Source organism: Alosa pseudoharengus, unplaced genomic scaffold, assembly GCF_046254945.1.
Source record: "Alosa pseudoharengus isolate Yale_2024_CS ecotype anadromous, Long Island Sound unplaced genomic scaffold, YU_APseudo_1.1 YU_APseudo_1.1_scf_2, whole genome shotgun sequence".
Classification (NCBI taxonomy): Eukaryota; Metazoa; Chordata; class Actinopteri; order Clupeiformes; family Clupeidae; genus Alosa; species Alosa pseudoharengus.
The window spans coordinates 31,938,313-31,958,099 of NW_027468663.1; the positions used below are offsets into that span (position 1 = coordinate 31,938,313).

General features: G+C 42.1%; 1 protein-coding gene across 3 annotated transcripts; it reads right to left on the bottom strand.

Annotated features, from left to right (window-relative positions):
• Nucleotides 1-101: 101 nt before the first annotated feature.
• LOC143134302 (TSC22 domain family protein 2-like) lies at nucleotides 102-18,998 on the bottom strand. 3 transcript variants are annotated; one of them, XR_012988634.1, is made up of 4 exons: nucleotides 16,564-18,998; nucleotides 3,337-3,401; nucleotides 1,945-1,996; nucleotides 1,739-1,808 (listed from the first exon to the last, which is right to left on the bottom strand). XR_012988634.1 is itself a non-coding variant. In XM_076294567.1 (3 exons), exons 1-3 carry the CDS (start codon nucleotides 18,384-18,386, stop codon nucleotides 1,497-1,499), a joined length of 2,187 nt encoding a protein of 728 aa, XP_076150682.1. In that variant the 5' UTR covers nucleotides 18,387-18,996; the 3' UTR covers nucleotides 102-1,496. The 3 variants fall into 3 exon arrangements, 1 of the variants encoding a protein (XP_076150682.1); XM_076294567.1 differs by lacking the exon at nucleotides 3,337-3,401 and having other exon boundaries at nucleotides 102-1,808; nucleotides 16,564-18,996; XR_012988635.1 differs by lacking the exon at nucleotides 1,739-1,808 and having other exon boundaries at nucleotides 1,956-1,996; nucleotides 3,328-3,401.
• Between the last annotated feature and the right edge of the window lie 789 nt (nucleotides 18,999-19,787).

Below are 19,787 nucleotides of genomic sequence, written 5' to 3' on the forward strand. Positions count from 1 at the left end.
AAATAGTTATCATTGTGTAATGTTATGGTATTTAGCAGACGCTAAATTTGTCCAAAGCGAATGTGAGAGCTTTTCCTTAAATCAAAGGTTTTTCACCCAAATTGGATCTGAATATTGCATTTATTTAAATACATTAAAATTTGCAATGTAACAAAACTATTGGCATATGTAATCCAAACATTTCAATGAACAAAACATGGCTCACTTCATTGTCTGAGACTAGTGTAAACACTAGTTTCTGCTCCTCCATCGACATGAGTTATTCGCTCGGTCATCCCCCAAATTTACAATGTTCACAGACTACTATCTTACAATAAGAGTGCTGAATACAAATATGAGGTAAGAAAGTGGTTTGACAAGTACAAATCATGCAGAACATGCTGAACAGCAAAAAAAAAAAACTGAAACAATAGAGTGGAAAGGGTGAAGATGGAGGAAGGAGTGGTGGAGAAAGTAATAACAATAGTACAGAAAGCAAATTATGAGAGCAAAACAAACAGAAAAAGAAAGATGACACAGCTTTGCATCTTTGGTTACAAAGGAGGTTGAACTATTTCACAGCTTCTTTTCTCCCTTGCCCCCAAACCATATGCATTAGAGACTGAGGTTAGGGAAGAGAGTATGGCAATTGACTTAAAACAAACTACCAAGAGAACTGACGTTTCTTCATAGTACTTTAGATTCAGTGAAGATCTCATCCCAAGAACCTGTACAAACTTTCTATGCACTTAATACTTTACACTCTATACAAATGTACATTCATACTGAGTCATGACCATTGTAAAGATACAATCCACAAGTTAAACTGACTTTAGTGTTTGAGCTAGCCCTGTGTGTTTTGTCGGCAAAGTGTTTGTACATACTTTTAGTAAAGGACTGAATCTTGCTGTAATTGCCAAATCAATTCAAACCAATCAAGTTTCCAAAGGCCCTCATCTTACAGAACGGAATCTGATGGCAGATACTGTTCTTGCTTTAAAACAAATACAAATGGTAATATAAAATTAGCAGCCCTACAATAAATAACATAACTGTGCTGATGTATGGTGTGAAGTATGGTGGCTCTGAAAAATAGACTCTTGCTTCTTATGGCATGACACAGCAAAAGCTACAAAATAAACCCCCTTTATTCCTGGCTGGATTCTCTTTAAAAAAATAGCTCTGTCAATACTCTTTGGCCACTCCCTTTGGGGACCTGGCCTGCCCCCTGGTCCAGAGCCAGGTTCTCACCTGTCCCGCTCGTGGTGTTCGTCCTCAGGCCTGTTCACGCAGTGCCTTGCAAGAAAGCCATATCCCAATCCAAGACCGCCTTTGTCTAAAACACTGGGAAGGCAGACAGCACACACATTGAAGCACTGCTCATTTGCTGATCACAAGCCGATGGAGGGACAAGACTTTTTTTTTTCTCGTTTTTTTGTTTCTCAATAACTTAAGGACGTATCTGTTAAGCATATTAGTCCAGCTCCTCTCCCTAGTACAGAAGAGAAGGATGCATGTCAGGCAGATGTGACGTTGGGCTGGAGTGGAGGCGTGGTGATGGGTTTGCCGACCTCCATGGGATGAGCCGGCTGGGAGTGGACCTTCGTCCCTGGGGCCTGGCCACCAGTCAGCTGTGGTGGAGTGCTGTTCGAGGTGGCCGTGGCCGGCTGGACGGACAGCTGGGAGAGCTGGTCACTGTTGGCAAGAGACTTGAGCACGGCATTCTCCCTCTCCAGAACAGAGTTCCTCTCATACAGCTCCTTGATCTGTTCTTTCAGCACCTCTACCTCCTCACGCACGGCATACATCAAATGGCTCTTGACCAAATCCTTTAAAATAAAAAGTACTAAATTATAAACTGTTCAAATACGAATATCATTTTCTCAATTATACTTAATGAGATTACTTTGGGTACAAAAATGAATTAGGCTACCGTGAACTGTGCATAAATAGATATAATCTTACCATTGCTTGCTCTATTTTATTGTCAATGGCAACAACACTGGCACCTGAGGCACTGAAATAAAGAGAAGAATCACACTATTAATACATGGATTTAACTTGAATTTTACTGATTAGGGTAATTGCATGTCACTCATTTCACTGCAAACATAATAAGTATCGTGAAACGCATCCCAGGACACTGCTACTACCAGAGTTGGTTGATGAAACCTTGCTACTGTAAGCCTCCTTGTTCATTGAATTACCTGTTGCGGCGCATATGCACTGCTGCACAGCGCAATGCGCGAGCTGACCTACTTGATAACGTCTTCCGCATAACACCAAACGACTTCGGCCAGAGAGGGTTGAAGCGGTCAGTAATCTTCTGGACCTTTGGTTTGGTTAGATGCCCCCTACCAGAGTCTTGTCGAACGGAAAATGCATGATGTTTTCAGACTCTTCCAAATAATATTACGCTCTTGTGAACTGAATTGTGAACACTCCGTCCAAAAAACAAGCCATCACGCTAGAAGAACTGGCACCAGTCTGACCCGTGAAACTTTGTAGTCCTTGTTTTTTGTAAAATTATTTTCGGTAAATTATTTAAGCTTTACAACCTATCTTTTATTAATGTGGTCTACTGCATGTTGCGTGCCTGATATTCCAAATACTGAAAAGTTAATCAAAGCATATGATTAAAAATACATAATATTCGCTGCCTGTATTTAGCCAACTTCAACATTAGGGGTCTATAAAGTTATATTACATATTCACCGATAGAACTCCACGCCACCATCCCTTCACACTGACAGCTCATCTCGAACCTCACTGACAGTACATTCCGATCTCACCCGTCAATTCATGTTAACAGTCGGAGAGCAAGAAAACGGAGATAAGCATCAAGAATAATGGTCTCGTTAGAACTGGAATGCGTTAATTTCGTCTTTGATCTCTTCGAGCAGGAGGCACAAAAACTTTAAGGTGCAACGTTGACACATGTATAGCACAGGCCCACGTAGATATGTTACAAGTACAATAGGTATACGCACTAAATAGAGCCTCCTAGGCATTCTTAGGCATACAGATGTGCCTTAAGCCGAGGGGGGGGGGGGGGGGGGGGGGCTCTCAGAAAACTCATAAGAGAAAGCTTGGCCAAATAGATTTCTTGTTTTAGTAGTAGATATAACATGTACAGTGCAGTCATGTGAACTTTGTCTTGAGTCTATGAAGTACTAAGTTCAGTAGTCAGAGCCTGTCTACTGGAAGGAGCAGCCAGACCAGTATCATTTAGTGGAGTGGGAGAGGCATGTCTAACTCATTTCATACACAGGCTACAATAACCACACAAATAAACTTGCATAAGACATCTTTGCAGATGTAATCACATCACAGACCCCTAAACCATACACTGCTTGCCTGTCCCCTGCACATCACTGGAAAACTTCTAGCACATCCTTCAGCAGACAGATGTAAATAATTATCTGGAAGATAGGGACACAGGAGATACATACATTAAGAATTAGGGAACCACATACCAACTGAAAAACACTAATGAGTCAAAGTAATGGCTGTCTAATCGCAACCAGCCTACTTCTATGCCCAGGATACATATATGACGGAGCTTATAAAGCAAAGCAGCTCAAAAAAGGCATGTCCCCTTGAAAAGAAGTGGTCTAACCATGAGCGGAAGCAAACATGGTTCAAAAGACTTGCTTCTTTGACCATTAACCTACAGTACATGATAGGATCATTGACATATTTGGCAAATGTCTGTGAAATGATAATATAGACTTCCACACTAAAGAAGTACTTCATGTCCAGCTGGCATCAAACACTACTGTGTCAACAGCAACGAGGAACAGAGAAATAAGGGAGGGGTAGGGGGAAAAGAAAAAAAAGAAAGAATGAAAGGATAAGTCAAAGAAGGAAACAAGTGAAGCCAGGAGATTACTAAACTTCTCATACCTGCCCCCTGGGGTACAACTGTGGCTACATCACCAGCATCAGGAACATCATAAACAGCTCATAGCCTGTTTGAGCAGTGAGCTGCTCATACATCATGCACAGATGACAGGTAAGTGTTGTCCAAATGCTCCTGAGAGATAAGAGGTACGTTTACCTGAACCTGAAACATTGGGGCACTGGGACATTGCTCAAGGAATTACTCAGAGGCACAGGTAGACACTAACCTGTGTGCAAGCCCTGTGTCATGTTTTTCCCCTCGGACCTTGAGAATGATTAAGATTCTTCATAATGTATTGAAGCCATGGGCACGGGCAGTGGATTTCCATTGTTTAGTGTGTCCAGGCAGAGCTGAACTGGATAAGCCAGAGCAGAGCTGGACAGGCTTGTAGTTTATTGTTTACAGTCTTTGAAATTGATTTATTGAACACTTTTTAGATATTGACAAAATCCCAATTAAGCTTCAAAAAAGGCAAATTTTCCAGATGATGGATGACAAATCAGAACACTATACAAGTTACAAAAGAACTTGATTTCTCTAGGTGGATTTTCACAGGATAACAGAAGAACTAAAACGGTATGATTACTGGAAATATCTAGGAAACAAAAGAGAAAGCAGTAACATTTTGTAGTAAACTTCAATTTCCGTCTTAATATTAACCAATTATGGAAGATGTCGAGATTATGTTGATATACTGCTGACTGGCAGATGTTCAACAGACATACAGCACAAAAACCTTAACAAATAGAGTTATGATAAATCACCAAAAATACTTTAAAGGTAAACTATGCAGTATTGGCAATTTCCTTACTGTTTTCTCGGTTTTTGCTTCTTTTTCGCTGGCTCTGTCATGACGAATGTCTGAGAAACTCCATCGCTACCTTTTTCTAGCCGGTGCCTGGCGTGTATGTGTATTTGAATGCAGTAAAGCAATTCGTTACACTCAGTATACTTCCTGACACTGAGGCCGTCGGCCCGCCGGCCCACAGTTGCAAGGGCGGTTTTTCCGCTCACAGGCGCTAGGGGGAAGCGACACGGCCACCATTCAACCCGAAAAAAGTCATATAACCATTCCAATGACTCTGAAGCTGTTAAATGAAGGTAAATTAAGCTAAAAAAGTTGCATATTAAGCTAAAAAACATGCATAGTAGTGTTGTCACGATACCAAAATTAATGTTTCGATACCGATACCAAGTCAAGAATTGCGATTTCGATACTTCTTCGATACTTTTTTAAAAATGTATTTGATTTGGGGGCCCCACCACCTTGACATCATCAGTAATATTGAATATACTGTAGTGTGATCATTCACACCAGTGCCCATCCCAGATTCTTCTTGACTCTCTCCACACAAACACACATGGAAAATGATGGCTTATGTCATATTTCATATATTCTGCATAATTACTAGTAAATATATTTAGCAATTTGAAAACTATTCTAAAATGATGGCTTATGTCATATTTCATATACTCTGCATAATTACTAGTAAATATATTTAGCAATTTGAAAACTATTCTAAAACTATAACTATTTTTAAACTATTACACTTAGGCATATCTTTAATGTGGTGTGTTGGTCTAATTGAGTGCACATTGGTGATGTGTAGGTGTAATTGAGTGCCTGTCACTTTAAGAGATACGTGAGAGTAATTGACCTTGTCTCACGGTTTTAGTCTAGTAAATAAAAGTTGCACATAGCGCATAAGGATATGTGGATGCAATTAATTATGTTTTGTATGTCATTAGATAAAATAAATGTTCAAAAAATGTACATGTCGAAGAATCTTTCTGGGATCATAGAAGAGATAAGTGTCTTGCAATGTTCATTAATTAAATAAAATTTTAGCGAGCACTATTGTCAAAAGTGACCTGAGCTAGCGGGATAGTTAGCAAGGATCTCTCTTCAGATGTAAAAGTTTGCCATGGTTGCTTAGCCTATTTCTAAATTACATTGAACCAAATAGTAGGCCTAAATGACCAAAATCCCACAGCTTAGGTAGGTTAGCAACACAAACTTGAGAGATGCAAGTGAGCAAATCAACTTGATATTATTATTATGTGTTACCATAGAATCACTTAAACTAGCAGCCATCTCTTGCTGTTTATAGCACGACAGCTGCACTTACGTGTGTGAGGAGAAAAGACGCACAGCCACAGGTTAGGGGAGGAGGCGCTAGAAGCATGCCTTGTGCACACACATGTTACTTCAAAAGAACATGGTCATTCTCAAAAGTATCGATACTAATAAAATTAGGCATCGTGACATTTTTAATTTCAGGGTATTGCGATACTTTTGTAGTATCGGTGCACCGTGCAACACTACTGCATAGTGTGCCTTTAACCCACAATACAGGTAACCACACCAGACATTCTCAAGATGTAGCTATACAATTACAAGACATGCGAACCATGCCATTGACTTTGTTAGTAATTTTGTTAATTACTCATATTTACAGGATTAAAATCAGACATGATTTAGGAGTGTGGGCCCACCTTGAATACAAGACTGCAGCTTGTGAGCACTGAAGCTACGAGTGAAAACAGAGAGGTTGCCAAGTCTTGTTTATCTTGATGCAGGATCTTCAAGTCATAAGCCTTTCTAAATGTACCACTGCCATGAAACACCCCCAGTAGAGTAATAAGCAAGACCTCAACCTCTTGACAATCAATCGTGTTCACCTTGGTCAGTACCTTGGCAAATAAAGCTGTTCCTTCTACGCCTTTTCCTTTACTTTGGCATGCCAAAGCTCTGACCATTATTGGACGCCAAGCAAAAGTGACTACTTCCCTTGGCTCATGCACATTATTAGCAATGCTGTGCCAGCATGCACGTTTGAAAAGCTCACTGCGACTAAAGTAGGCTCACACCAGACCCAGCATGGTTACTGTACCTATTGCTGAGCGCCTTCCAGTTCCGCAGCTTGCCGCCAGGCTGGAAGGCTTGGTAGAAAGCCGTGGATGGGTTCCTGCACCACCGACCATGCAGTGCAGTAAAAGAGAAGGAGAGGAAATGAATGTGTCGTATGTGGAAATAGGGCAGTGCAAGGGACAACTGGCAAAGACAAACATCTGGCACAGTGTTAGCAGACATTAACAAAAGAGACTCCCTAACATAGGAAAATGATCATTGGACATGATATTTCACATAAGCTACATATCATGTTAGACCTCTGAATACTTACCAAAGTTCACAAAATCAGTAGGGGAAAACTAAAGGGTGGAGGGCTTTTAGCAGTCCCACAACCCTGAATGAACCAGATTTGCATTATTTTACTGCAAACTACACAAAGTTTTATGGGAGCACTTAAGGCAACGTTACCTTCTATGCCCCGCCCCTGTCTATAGGGACTTTCAGGCCAAGAACAGTATGTACTACATCAGTGGCCAGCCGCGTGTGCAGACCCCCGGCCCCCCTCCCTGCTCTTCCTCTGCACACCCACCCACTCATATCCATTACGGCTTTGTCTGTGCTCTGAACAGGGGGGCTGAAGAGGAGGGACCAGTGTGAACATCTCCGCTTGGAGGGTGCTGCTTTTTCCTAGAATTCAGCGTACAAAACATCTGTTACATCACCAGCAGCGCGGCATTACCTCACCCTGTACGGTCACGAATTTCCAGTCCTGCTCCATTCCTCCAAGTCCTTCTGACACAGATGGAGGGATGGGGGAACGCACATCGCCCCCAACGACCACAACCACCATCACCAACAACAACATCACAAATATCAAATACACAAGCACTACCAACACCAGCACTACCACCATTGGGTTGAGCCCTAAGTGTAGAGAAAGGAAGTCCTTTGAAATTATTTTGGGCAATTGCACAATCTCATGTTCTTCGTCAGCTTCTGTGGCCTGAAGGGAAACTCGGGGGCCGCACAGGAACCTATGCCATAAATAAAGACTTGGTTTCATTTTATGGCTTGGGGCCTGTACAAGAAAGGTCATCTTCTGAGATGTTTGAAGGTTTCAATGAGTGTACGTCACCCCAAGATGACAACCCATGACAATATACAACAATACAAATATGTAATAAAGGGGACAAAGAGACAACTGATTAAGCAGTCACAACAATCAGCCCTGGACCAAAAGCCAGGATACTGATGTGAAATATATGAAATGGTCACAGCCAGAGGAACTAGACTGGCATTTTTCTATTCAGTTCAAACCAATGAAGGTAAATATATGGTGATAAGGGTGCTTTCACACCTGGCTCATGCATCTGACTTGAAATGTGGAGGGTTTCCCCAAAGATTGTACATAGAACGGTAACTGCACTCAAACGGACCAAAATCACCTAGAGGTCTCGGCCCTTTCCAATCTTACTCCAGAGCTGCACACTATGTCTGAGGCGTCTGTCAAAATCAAAGCAACAATCTGACCAATGTAAGAGTAGTTTAGTTGTAAATGTAACATAGATAAGGTGTTCTGAATGCTTATAGCTGTACCTCAGTAATGTAATAGACCACTGAATCACCAGTAAACCCTGCAATGCCTGTAGGTCCCAGACTGCCAGGAAGCTTCCGCAGAGCAGACCACAAACACCACCTTAACTAGGCCCCTTCCCACAGCAACTCTCTCAGTTTCAGGAACCTGTGGGGCTCACTGAAACTACACTACAAGGGGACACAGGCTAAAACACACCAGGCCCAAGGACAAAACGGTCTCAAGCGTAAATTGCAAATGCAACCAAGAGCTGACTAATAATAATAATAATAATAATAATAATAATAATAATAATAATAGTTCAGCACTCTCAAACTCTTACTGCTAGCTTGAGCTTTCAGAGTGTTTTGTCTACTGACATATTTCATGACCTGCAAATGCAACGTGAGGATACGGCAGTTTCATTGGAGGATTGTGATTATACTAGTGTTGCACGGTGTACCAATACTAGAAAGGTATCACGATGCCTTCACGCAAAAAACAATACGATTTCCGATGTTTTTAGAATCGATACTCTATTAAAATAAAAGCGTTCTGTGTCTGTGTGGACTGCTCCCACTCTCCATTTTTTTAAGCAGTGGGGGCAGGCCTGTCCGAACCGCCCCCCCCCCCCCCCCCCAACCGTCCCCCCGTCCCACGGAACTGACAACTGACACTTCGCTGCAACACAAACAATTATATGTATTCACCTCTATTCACACACAATGAGGCATTATTTTCAGTTGTGATTGAGCTGTATATTTGGAGAATCTACAACAGGTCTGCACAATGAATTTTGAAAGGCAACTGCGACTATTGTACGTCTGCCCCATTTCTGATACCGTGGGGGAAGAAAATTAAACCGTGGGGGGCCGACACTACCAAATCAACATAGAGGAAACACTGAGGCAGCTCTGAGTGAGTGAGTGCGCAGCCAACGCCAACACAAGTTCTTTGCCGACAGTCCTCGGCTTGTGGATACGAGTCTGGTTTTCTGGGATAAAGCGAAAGTTCCTTCATCAGTGAATTTTGACAAGACGTAACGACTGTGATCATAGTGTGCTAACGTGATGAAAGCGCAATGTTCACGCTAGTATAACATTACCATAACTGGCAAACGATCTATTTAATATTCAGTCAGTACTACTGGTAATGTTTGTCATGGCATGTTTGTTCAATAATTATTGCTCAGGTGTAGGATAGGCTACCCGAAATGCACTAATTAAAGCCCACAGCAGTCCTAATATTAATATCGGCTTATTGTTACGTGGTAGCAAATAATGTTAACTATCAAAAAATAGACGTAATGTAGGAATGCACACAGATATATTGCAACATGTGTAGGCCTATCTGATTCTGGTTGAAACGGTGTACTGGTACACTGGGAGCAAAGAAGACTTATCTTCACTTTTTTTCCCTTCGCAACTGTCAAAGAAATCCCATAACCACGAGTAGGGATGTAACGGTATGAAAATTTAACCTCACGATTATAGTGACCAAAATTATCACGGTTTTCGGTATTATCACGTATTGTATACAAGTGTGTTCGATATGTTCAGAAAGCACTGATAGGCCTACACAAGCTGAAATAGTTTCAAAAAGGGTTCCTTTCACTTTTTTCTTGGTCATGTTTAATTGGCTATGTGCTTATAGCTTAATGTAACTTACCCTACCATAAGTTTGCTATTTCTGTTATTTGGATCCAATGAGTGAGACCAAAGTAAGCGTTCAAAATAAAACTTTAGGCTACTGTATTCTCCTGATAACGTGAGTGGAATGGATTTAATGTGGACGCGAACATAAAAAGACGTAGAGTGGCTACATGATGCAGTGCACATTTTGCGGTGAAAATGTTCGACCTTTTAAAATCAGGTGTAGCCTAATCCGAATCGTAGTTAAAACCATCAATTAGACAACAGAATCAGTAGGGTACCAGTTTTGTTTCATTGTACCAGGTCTACTGTATGTCAAAAGCAGGCTCGGATGAAGCTGGGAAGGATTAAACACACGGTTTCCACACCGCGGTAATCATCCGTGATAATATGATATAATTTTGAAAAGAAAACGGTAATTGTTATCGTCAACATTTTTATTGCGGTTTATCATTATACCGGTAATCGTTACATCCCTAACCACGAGAAGGCCTAGGGTAGCCTACATCACATGGCCTAAAGATTAAGCCCTTCTGCATAGCCTTCAGTGATTTGCATGCAGTTTGAACACTGACCTTGATCTAGCCTACTTTGGCTATTTAAAGGTACTTTATTGCCAAAACACAACACAATGTAAATTAACTATAACAAACAATAAAGGACTTAATCACACGCAAACTATTATTTTTATAGTCAGTAAATTAGTAATTATGTAGGAAGTTTAGAAACCAGAATTGACCTGCACACTACAAAAATGCACCAAATTCAACACAAATGACTCAATACACCTGGAGGAAGTCTGCGTCCTTTCTTTTCCAGATATTTTAGGATTTCGCCATGGTGATATTTATGGCAAGTATTGTATCGAAGTCATAATTTTGGTATCGTGACACTAGATTATACACTTGGATCTTGAAAAAGTTTACCTTATTTAGACCCCCCTGGTAAAAATATGGCTTTCAAGACTTAAAGTTTCAAAGCTGATCAAAGCTGTTTGCTTTGGAAAGTACTATTTGCTTACCCAGTGAGTGAAAACAGATTGTGGAAGGAGAGGGCAAAAGATAAATTTGAATTTCCCCTGGGGATCAATAAAGTATCTATCTATCTATCTATCCATCTATCTATCTCTCTCATTGCTCTGGACCAGGCACAGGAGGGGTGCCTTGCATTGCGTAGGGTTGGTCTGCATAACATGTGCCTTTACTACAACGCATGCACCTAAATCACTACAAAGTACCCTCATGCAGTCAACACATGCATGGACACACACACACACACACACACACACACACACACACACACACACACACACACACACACACACACACACACACACACACACACACACACACACACACACACACACACACACACACACACACACACACACACACACACACCTATCAAATTAATCATCACAACCAGCTTCATGAAATAATCAAGTCATTTCTTTTCAAGAAATATGAGGGAAAGAAAAGCCAACAAGAGCACAACATGTATGGAAACTCCTCCAAAACTGTTGGAATCCCATTCTAGGTGTCAACCTCAAGCTGACTAACAGGATGGCAAAAGTGGGTGGGGCTAATGCAAAATGCAGCTACCCTACTTTGAAAAATCTAAAACATATTTTAATTTGTCTACACTTGTTTTGCTGACAAAATAATTCCCTACATCAACCCATCAAAAATCAGAAAGTCTTACTAAAATGTGCAAGACCGAACTGTAATTTTTCCCAACAGGTTTGACATCCAAAAAGGCTTGATGTTCGGTCTTTCAGTGAAAACAAAAAGTTGCCTCAGTTCAGACCTGGGCGGGTGATGAGAGAAAGATTTCAGAAGAGAGATTTTGCCCGCCGTCTACTCAAACAAAGAACCCTTCTTGAATATGCATGCAGAAACAAATAAATCAAATGGAGACCAAAAGCACACAGTTCCAGTGGATGCAAGACCTTGTTCTAAAATATTTAGACACCGTTATGACTATTGTAATCGGCACTTGAGGACCGATTCCAATCATCTGATCCTTTGAATCGAGCTGCGAGGCATAGCAGATTAGACTAGTTTAACTGAGTGAAATGCTGCCGAAAGAGACTTTGTGTTTTTTGTGTAGTAGGTAGATAGTCAGGTTAATTTTAACTGGAGATGAAAAACTACAACAATGCAGTTTTATATGGTTTACAATAGAGCATGCAATTTCTCCATTGACAATTCGGGTATAAGCCATAAAAACTTAACTGCACATGGTAGACTCAAAACCAGCTACAGCTGTACTAAGCGATTGTGTATGCTCATATAGACGCCAAAAGTTCACAGGGCACTAACCTTGTTTTGAGATAAATGTCTTTTATTCGCGATGTCTTGGATAAGTACTTCATTACCCACAATCCTGAACAATCCCACAATCCCACAGTGATGCCTCTGATTGGTGGAAAGGCCGTTAAGGTCATAGTTTGAAACGTTATCAGCGAAATTATTGACAAAGATGGAGAGTCTTTTACTGCCTATGGCGAAATTCTTAATGTGAATAAAAACTTTCTAGACGAATATTGGTACTTATATCAACAAGGATTGTGGTTTATATATCACACGAACTGAAATCGTGTATAGAGTCGTTTGTTGGGCTTAACATAATGATTTATGGCAGAGTTGCAACGGTTTGGCTTGAATTCCCTACTACTTGAAAACAAATATCCTATTGCGTCCTATTGCGTGCAGAGGGAATTTGAAAGACAACTGATTATCCCGACCCTCGGACTGAGCACTGCGAACGGTGAGTGCCCAGACCCTACATTATAATGTGGGTCTGGCTCGCCAGGCTACTTTAGATACGGATTTTTCTAAAACGTCAATGGGAGAAATGAATGGGAAATTTACTTCTGGAAACTAAGCTCTCTCGGAGGAGGGGCGGGACTGTGATGCTCTATATTCCAACCAACTGTATGCTATGACACACACCACATTAGGCCTACATTACAAATGTGTTCTCATGTGGCAAGTTACAGTAGACTTACTGTACAGTTAGTAAACTTGTTGAATGCAATCAGAGGGTGGTACAAATAACAGTACGGTGGTACAAATAATTAAAGGACAAAAACATCTCACAGGTGGGTGAGACAGAAAGCCTGCCCAAACAAAGGAGTGCTTCATGAGTCTGAAGCACATTTCAAGCTGAATAAGACCGCTAAACAACATCAGTTCACCCGCAGAGAACAACCCTCAAAAGCACATCTAAAGCAAGGTATTGCAATTAAATAGCCACTTGAACAGCATTTTAAGTGCACTTCAAGCTACAACACTGAAGCTCTACTCCAGCAGATAGTTCATACCAACTGCAAACCTACCTTAATATTTTGTTTCAGCTGGATCAGACTAATTAGGGCTTTTTATCCATTTTTTACAGTCTAAATGCTATGCTGGTTCATTTCAAATATCACAGTGCAGCTGCACAAAATGACCCATCTTTTTAATTGTGTGTAACCTATAAAATATTACACTTGTGAACTCGCAAATTAGCCTACAAGTTTTGTGTGACCTTTGACCCCATTTTAACTCCATACGAGTGGCCCAGCCCCTATCAGTGCTTACAGTGACCCAGCTGCACGACTGGCTGAACATTCACACCACCAGATGGGGCACAGGCTGCTTGCTTTCTCACAGGACCTCACCACACAGCCATGAGCTACAATCACATCACTGCCACATAGCTCACTTCCTCAACCCCCCCCCCCCCCCCCAACAGATCAGCAAGGGAAAACACACAAAAATGAATGGGTGAGGCAGGCTATTAAACTGCCGTGTGTGTGTGTGTGTGTGTGTATGCCCTCGAGTCTTATTATGGAGAATAATAAATGTGCTGTTTTTCTTAATGATGAGCATACTTCCTGTTTACAATGCTACAACAGGATGCTAAGCTCCAGAAATGACAAGAGGAATTGCCCGGTGGCTACATGGTTGGCTATTTACACAAAGCTCATGAACATGTTTGCAACTTAATCAGGAACATTTCCAGGGGTTGAGCAATGTTATCTCCACCGCACTGAACCTGCTTCATGTTCTACCCTCTCCACATGTTTAGGTTAAAGCTTAAGCACACACAGAGGGGAAAGGCAGAGCAAAGGACTGCTACAGTTAAACACTACACCAGTCCTCTGCGAGAAAGCACAACCTTTCGTTTGGGGAACTGGACTAAACAATACCATATAAATATATATGTCATCATAAATGTCTACTACATGTACACAACAATGTCATTCTCTTAATGAAATGATGACATAATCCAATGTGTTGTGAAATACTCTCAAGAAAGACATGCTAAATATTTCCATGGTGTCTTGACAGATCTGCTGTTGCCAAGTAGAGTGAATTTCTAAGATGCCTACGCTGAGCGTTTCAGGACACAGGACTCTGGGTCTGGGTGTCCCAAGGATTCAGGAAATATTTCAGTTATTGCTGCACAGGAATGTCGTCTCAGGCAGATCAGTCAACACTTTATCTTACATGAACAACTGTGTGGCAAAGTTTTTGTCCAAGAACACTCGACACATACGCTTGTTCCTTTGAAACAACAAAGGACAGAATGTACAGAGGCTCATTTCAAAAGTTACACTAAGCTTATGCTGAAAGAGGCCCAAAAGCCCACAACTACCTCAATTTCCCTCAAACACCGAAAACATTGAACCTACAGCATGGGAGAGCAGCATCTTCAGTATGTGAGTGCACATGCATATACACTAGCCTTATCACTTAACATGGAGTTCTGTGGAAAGACTACTGTTCTGCATCCGATAGGGGACCCTATCTGATAAAAAGGTCCTATCAGCAAAGGAAGGTGTTATGTATGTCAGTCAGGCCTTGGGGGGGGGGCTGTGCACATACCAGTCGGTGGCAATGAGACGATCCCTTTCTCAGCATGGCCCAAGTTTGACAAATAAACTTGGTTACTTGGAGTTACTTGAGAACCAAGGCAAGTATGGACCACAAGAGGCCGGTGCACTGCAGCACTGTGCCTGTGTGCCTGCCTGACCACAGCTTGGCTATGAACTACACTTTGTCATACATCACGGAGAAGCCACAGAGCCATTTGAGGCACCTGACAGTTTACCATTTCCTTTCACACTTGCCAGCCAGTTTACATACTGCAAGCAACTTGCAATGCAGGAACTGAAAGCTGAACATTTGAGAGCATTAAGAAAAACTCTTTCAACCAAAACTGTGATGATGGTAATACTTAATTGCTGTTCATCTGAGCATACATTTTTTAAATAATCTCAGGCATGACCGTGAGGACTTCATGATGATATGGTTATACAGGTGAGGTCTAAATAACTTAAGCAAACAAGACTCCACAATAACAATCCCCTAAAACAGAAAAAACTATTGCTAGTACTAATAAGAGCACTGTAGGCACCATCTATTGTCTTTGTTAGTCAATGACAATGTCTTATATGTGAAGCGCTTTGGGTTGCACTCTGTGCATGTTAAATGCGCTATACAAATAAATCTGACTTGACTTGACTAATAGACTGCACACAGGCAAAACATAATCGACTCTTCTTCACTGCAAGGGGCTGACAGACTAATATTTCCATAGAGATTCATTTCATGCAGGGGTTCCACACCACACCGAATTAAATCTGGATGCTAAGCCTAACAATATGAATGTGGAGGTGTTTGCATAGATGGTGAGGACACAGAGGTTGCAATCTCACTCTGTTGACTTTCACCAGTAAGACTAAAGACAAATATAGACACTGTACTCTGTTAAAGGGATTCATTCATACTTTTCTGCATTCTAAAGTTTATCTAATTGTGGTGCTTCTTTATGAGTGATATCATAATGTTTACATTTTTTCATTAGATGGGGTTACAGGGTTGGTAATGAAAATTACTAAGCTGGGCCGCATTTCCCAAAACCATAGTTGCTAACTAAGTAAACAACTTTATTTGTTGAAATGCAATTTCCCATTGCCAACCAACTAAGTTGCTAACAGGTTAGCAACTATGGTTTTGGGAAACGCACCCCTGTCTGTAACAGACTATCTATGACTGAGGAAACAAACCACCATCAAAAATGAACTAATCAAAAATAACTAGTTAACAGGAAACTTTCAGGTGAGTCACAGAGTATGGCTAATGAGACTACAAAAGGACATTATTTCAGCCGGTTTAGAAGTTGTTTCCCCCCACTGTCTGGGACTTAACACCAGGCTGACTGGGCCTCTAATGAGAAGCACCAAACATTATATTTCCTTCCTGTGCTCCATTTGGGTTACTGTAGTACATTTATTTTCAATTTAACTATGTAACTACAGACCACACTTAAAAAGACAGAAAAGAATGCCGTCTCTCTTGCCAGAGGCAAACATTCGTTTTTAAATTAAATACTTTTAGAATAATAACTAATAACTAACACTACCTTCATATCTGTAGGAAAACTTGAGTTTTGCTTATGAAAAAAAACCACACCAGTTACACTCATCTGTCTTCTTTCTTCAAATGTGCCATTTAAGCTTAAGGCTTTTATTTGAAAAATTGGCCATGGACATTAAGTGTACCTAAGTAATCATTCATCATCACCATCTGTTGGTCTTAACATTCCTTACCTATCCTCATCCCCGTCTATCTGAATGGGTATTCCGAACAGGCTGTTGACTGCAGGGTGGGCCAGCTGCAGGCTCTCAGGAATCAAAGGCTTCATGGGAAGATCTTTCCCAGAGACAGCAGGAAACTGAGATATAACATCCGACTTCCTCCGATTCTCGTCCGTCTGTCCCAAGCTAGCAGTGGGGTGATTTGATGTTCCCATAACCCCCGCTGTGCCATTGCGGGGCATCTGAGGCTGCTGCTGCTGCCCGGCGGCAGAGGGGAGGGTTGTGTTCTGAGTCACCATGCTGGAAGACACAGGCACAGAAGTGGGGATACTGGAGGATGGCGCACTGGAGATTGCAACCGAGGTTGGCGCTGTAGGCACATTCTGGGCATTGGGAAGCCCATGAGGCACCCCCGAAGACAAGTACTGTCCTATTTGTGGTTGCTGCTGCTGCGGTTGAAGAGAGCCAACTGCCATCATGGGCCCACCAGCACTGCCCATCCCGCCTGTAGGCTGTTGAAGATGTGCAGATGTGGACTGGGGCACTGGCTGGCTGATGGGCACACCTCCAAGAACCCCGGGCATCTCCCCAGACATCCCCAAACCCTGAACTCCACTGGCCGGGGTGGGTATTGGCGAAGGCCCCTGGTTAACGGCCCGTCCTATGGAGAGGTTTGCCGTTGAATTGGACTGAACAGTGGTGACAGCCAGGTGCTGCTGGCTGTATTCAAGCTGAGATCCAGGTAGCAGAGAGGGTTGAGCCGGAAGCTGGTGCCCCAACTGCAGCTGCTGGGGTGGGACTGGCTGCTGCAGCGGCTGGGTTTGGTAGATGACCGACTGGGCCTGTGGACCAGGAGGCACGCCAGGAGATTTCTGTATGTGCATGGTTTGTTGGGAGCCATTTAGGCCAGTCATAAGGAGATTCTGCTGCTGGACAGGATGTGGAGAGCACTGCATCTGCTGCATCTCATGAGTCACAGAACCTGAAATTACATGGTGCTGGCTGACACCATAGTTTTGTTGCTGCTGCAAATCTGAATGAATCACATGTGAAGCCGCAGACAGAGCAGTTTCCGCACTGGGATCAGGACCATGTCCAGAGAGACCAGATGGTGCCACACTGGATCCCCCTGTGGCCCCAAGACCGCTATCTCGATCAGTTCCAGGGTCCAATGTGCTGTTATGCCGTATTGTGTCTACATTTCTACTTATAACAGATCCCTCAGAATCCTTCTCATAAAACTCTGTGCAAGTCCATCTGCCTCTCCTGAAAGGTTCACCAGTACCATGATCTAATTTAATGACCCGAAAACGTGAACTGCAGCTGGTGGTGGTAGTAGTAGTCGTTGTAGAGGCACTCACCGAGCCAGTCGAGGCCAACGGAGTCGTGCTTCCCGACACGTTACCCACCCCAACACTGGGCGCTAGCTGGTGCACGACCCCACATGTAGGTACAGAATTTTGCACCGTCGACACACCGGTTATAGGAGACTGGTGACTTACATTGGTGACACTATTCGGTATTATATTACGAAAAGAAGGACTAATGTTAAAAGTCCCCGTGGTTGAAGGTAGCTGTCTGGCTGCATGCGTGTGCGCAGCGTCTGTCTCTCCAACATGGTTCAGTGTTTCCTCCGAAAAGCTACGGTCACATACCTCAGGTTCGAAATCAGTTCGGGACACATCGAATATTTCAGAAGACACATCCTCGGTTCGTGATTCGTCTGGGTCATCCAAGCTTTCGGTGTCGTCCGCTACGCTGTTGGCTGCCACCTGAGCTTGTGTCACACTTGTGATCTGAAAACAACTCTTCTTTTTTGCGGGCATTTTAGACATTTTGAATACTTACTTTTTACCCCCTCTCACGATCACTAAAGGGAAATCAAACAAATAAGTTTGCGTATTTTATATTTCCCGATATGCAGTGAGAGCAACAGCAAACCAGCGGTTTCTATCTTTTAGCCAGATTCTGCGTCATCTTTCTTCCTTTCTCCTTCTGTTGCATTGCGGCTACCGTTGTAAGGTTTGGTGGTAGATCACACGGTCCTCCCGAGCAATTAAGATGTTCAAATGATTCGTCCAAACAGAGTCCAATGCGTTGGCCTGACAGAACCGGCCTACTACGTAAAATAATTTCCCGTCTCCGTAGTTGCCAGAGGGCCGCTGTCGCAGATGTACCTGCGCAGCTGCAGCAGCTACTTTAGACTGAGGCGGGCCCGTTCACTGTGCCTCTCATTTAGCTAGCTAGCTTCAGTACTTAAAATTACTTTCCCAAAAAGCTCGTTCATTCTTGTCCTCGTCTTCGACTGAAATCCCCGATAATACAGGTATTTATAGATTTGAAACAAGGGGTAATCACCGTGGTAGACAAGGGTACTCACTATCCTCCGAAAATCTGGGTCTGAAATTCTTTAAAAATCGCCTCCCCTACAAGATGGCTATGCAAGTTCGCATTGCATGCTGGGAAGTTAGTGCAACAGGCTCTACTAGATAGCGTCCCCTTTAGGAAAATAAACCAATGGCGTTTAGTCTATATTGCAAACGGGCTCTGATATTGCGTTCGGGAGACTAATTTGAGATTAAACAAATAACAGGCTAAATTCCTCTGCCGATATTCACCAACTTGTAACAAAACTACGAAGTCCAGAGGTGGTAGCTGCGCATTACTTTATTCGTAGTGTGAGTTCTAAAAATCGCTATGTTTAAACATACTAAATACGGAATTACACAAATCTGAAGATGAAGTCAAGTTCAAAATTCTTATTTCATTTCTTTGATAGCCGAGGCTTTTTGGAGACATAATTTTGGATGTCTTTTTTTTTTTTATCGTTCCACAAATCAGAGAAGACCACCAACAGCCACGTTGCCATGTTTTGGCTTCCAGGCGGAGATCGATTTAGTTGGGATAATGCCTAATCATTTCAGCCTCACAGATGGCAGAAAGGCACCGCCATCTGAAAAAAAAAACTGAGATCAATCAGTAATTTGCATTAGTCAGCAGATAATAATTTAACATTTGTTTGTATATACAGTGGCAAGAAAAAGTATGTGAACCCATGCTAAAGTTTACTAAAAAGAGGAATTAAAAAATCAGTAATTGTAATTGATCTTAAAAAATCCAATCTTTAATGACACAAATTTTCTTTGTGAATGAATAATGTATCGTAAATAAATAAATGTTCTTAGATTTTCCCATAGTCTTCTCAGTGGGTGCCTCCTAGAGTGATTATTAGAGCA

Bases quoted from the DNA above. Each gene is read 5' to 3' on its own strand.
- LOC143134302 (XM_076294567.1), bottom strand. From the start codon at position 18,386: ATGTCTAAAATGCCCGCAAAAAAGAAGAGTTGTTTTCAGATCACAAGT. The intron at 1,997-16,563 runs GTAAGGAATGTT...TCTTTATTTCAG, and splicing joins ATAGACGGGGATGAGGATAG to TGCCTCAGGTGCCAGTGTTG. The intron at 1,809-1,944 runs GTAAGATTATAT...TTTATTTTAAAG, and splicing joins ATAAAATAGAGCAAGCAATG to GATTTGGTCAAGAGCCATTT.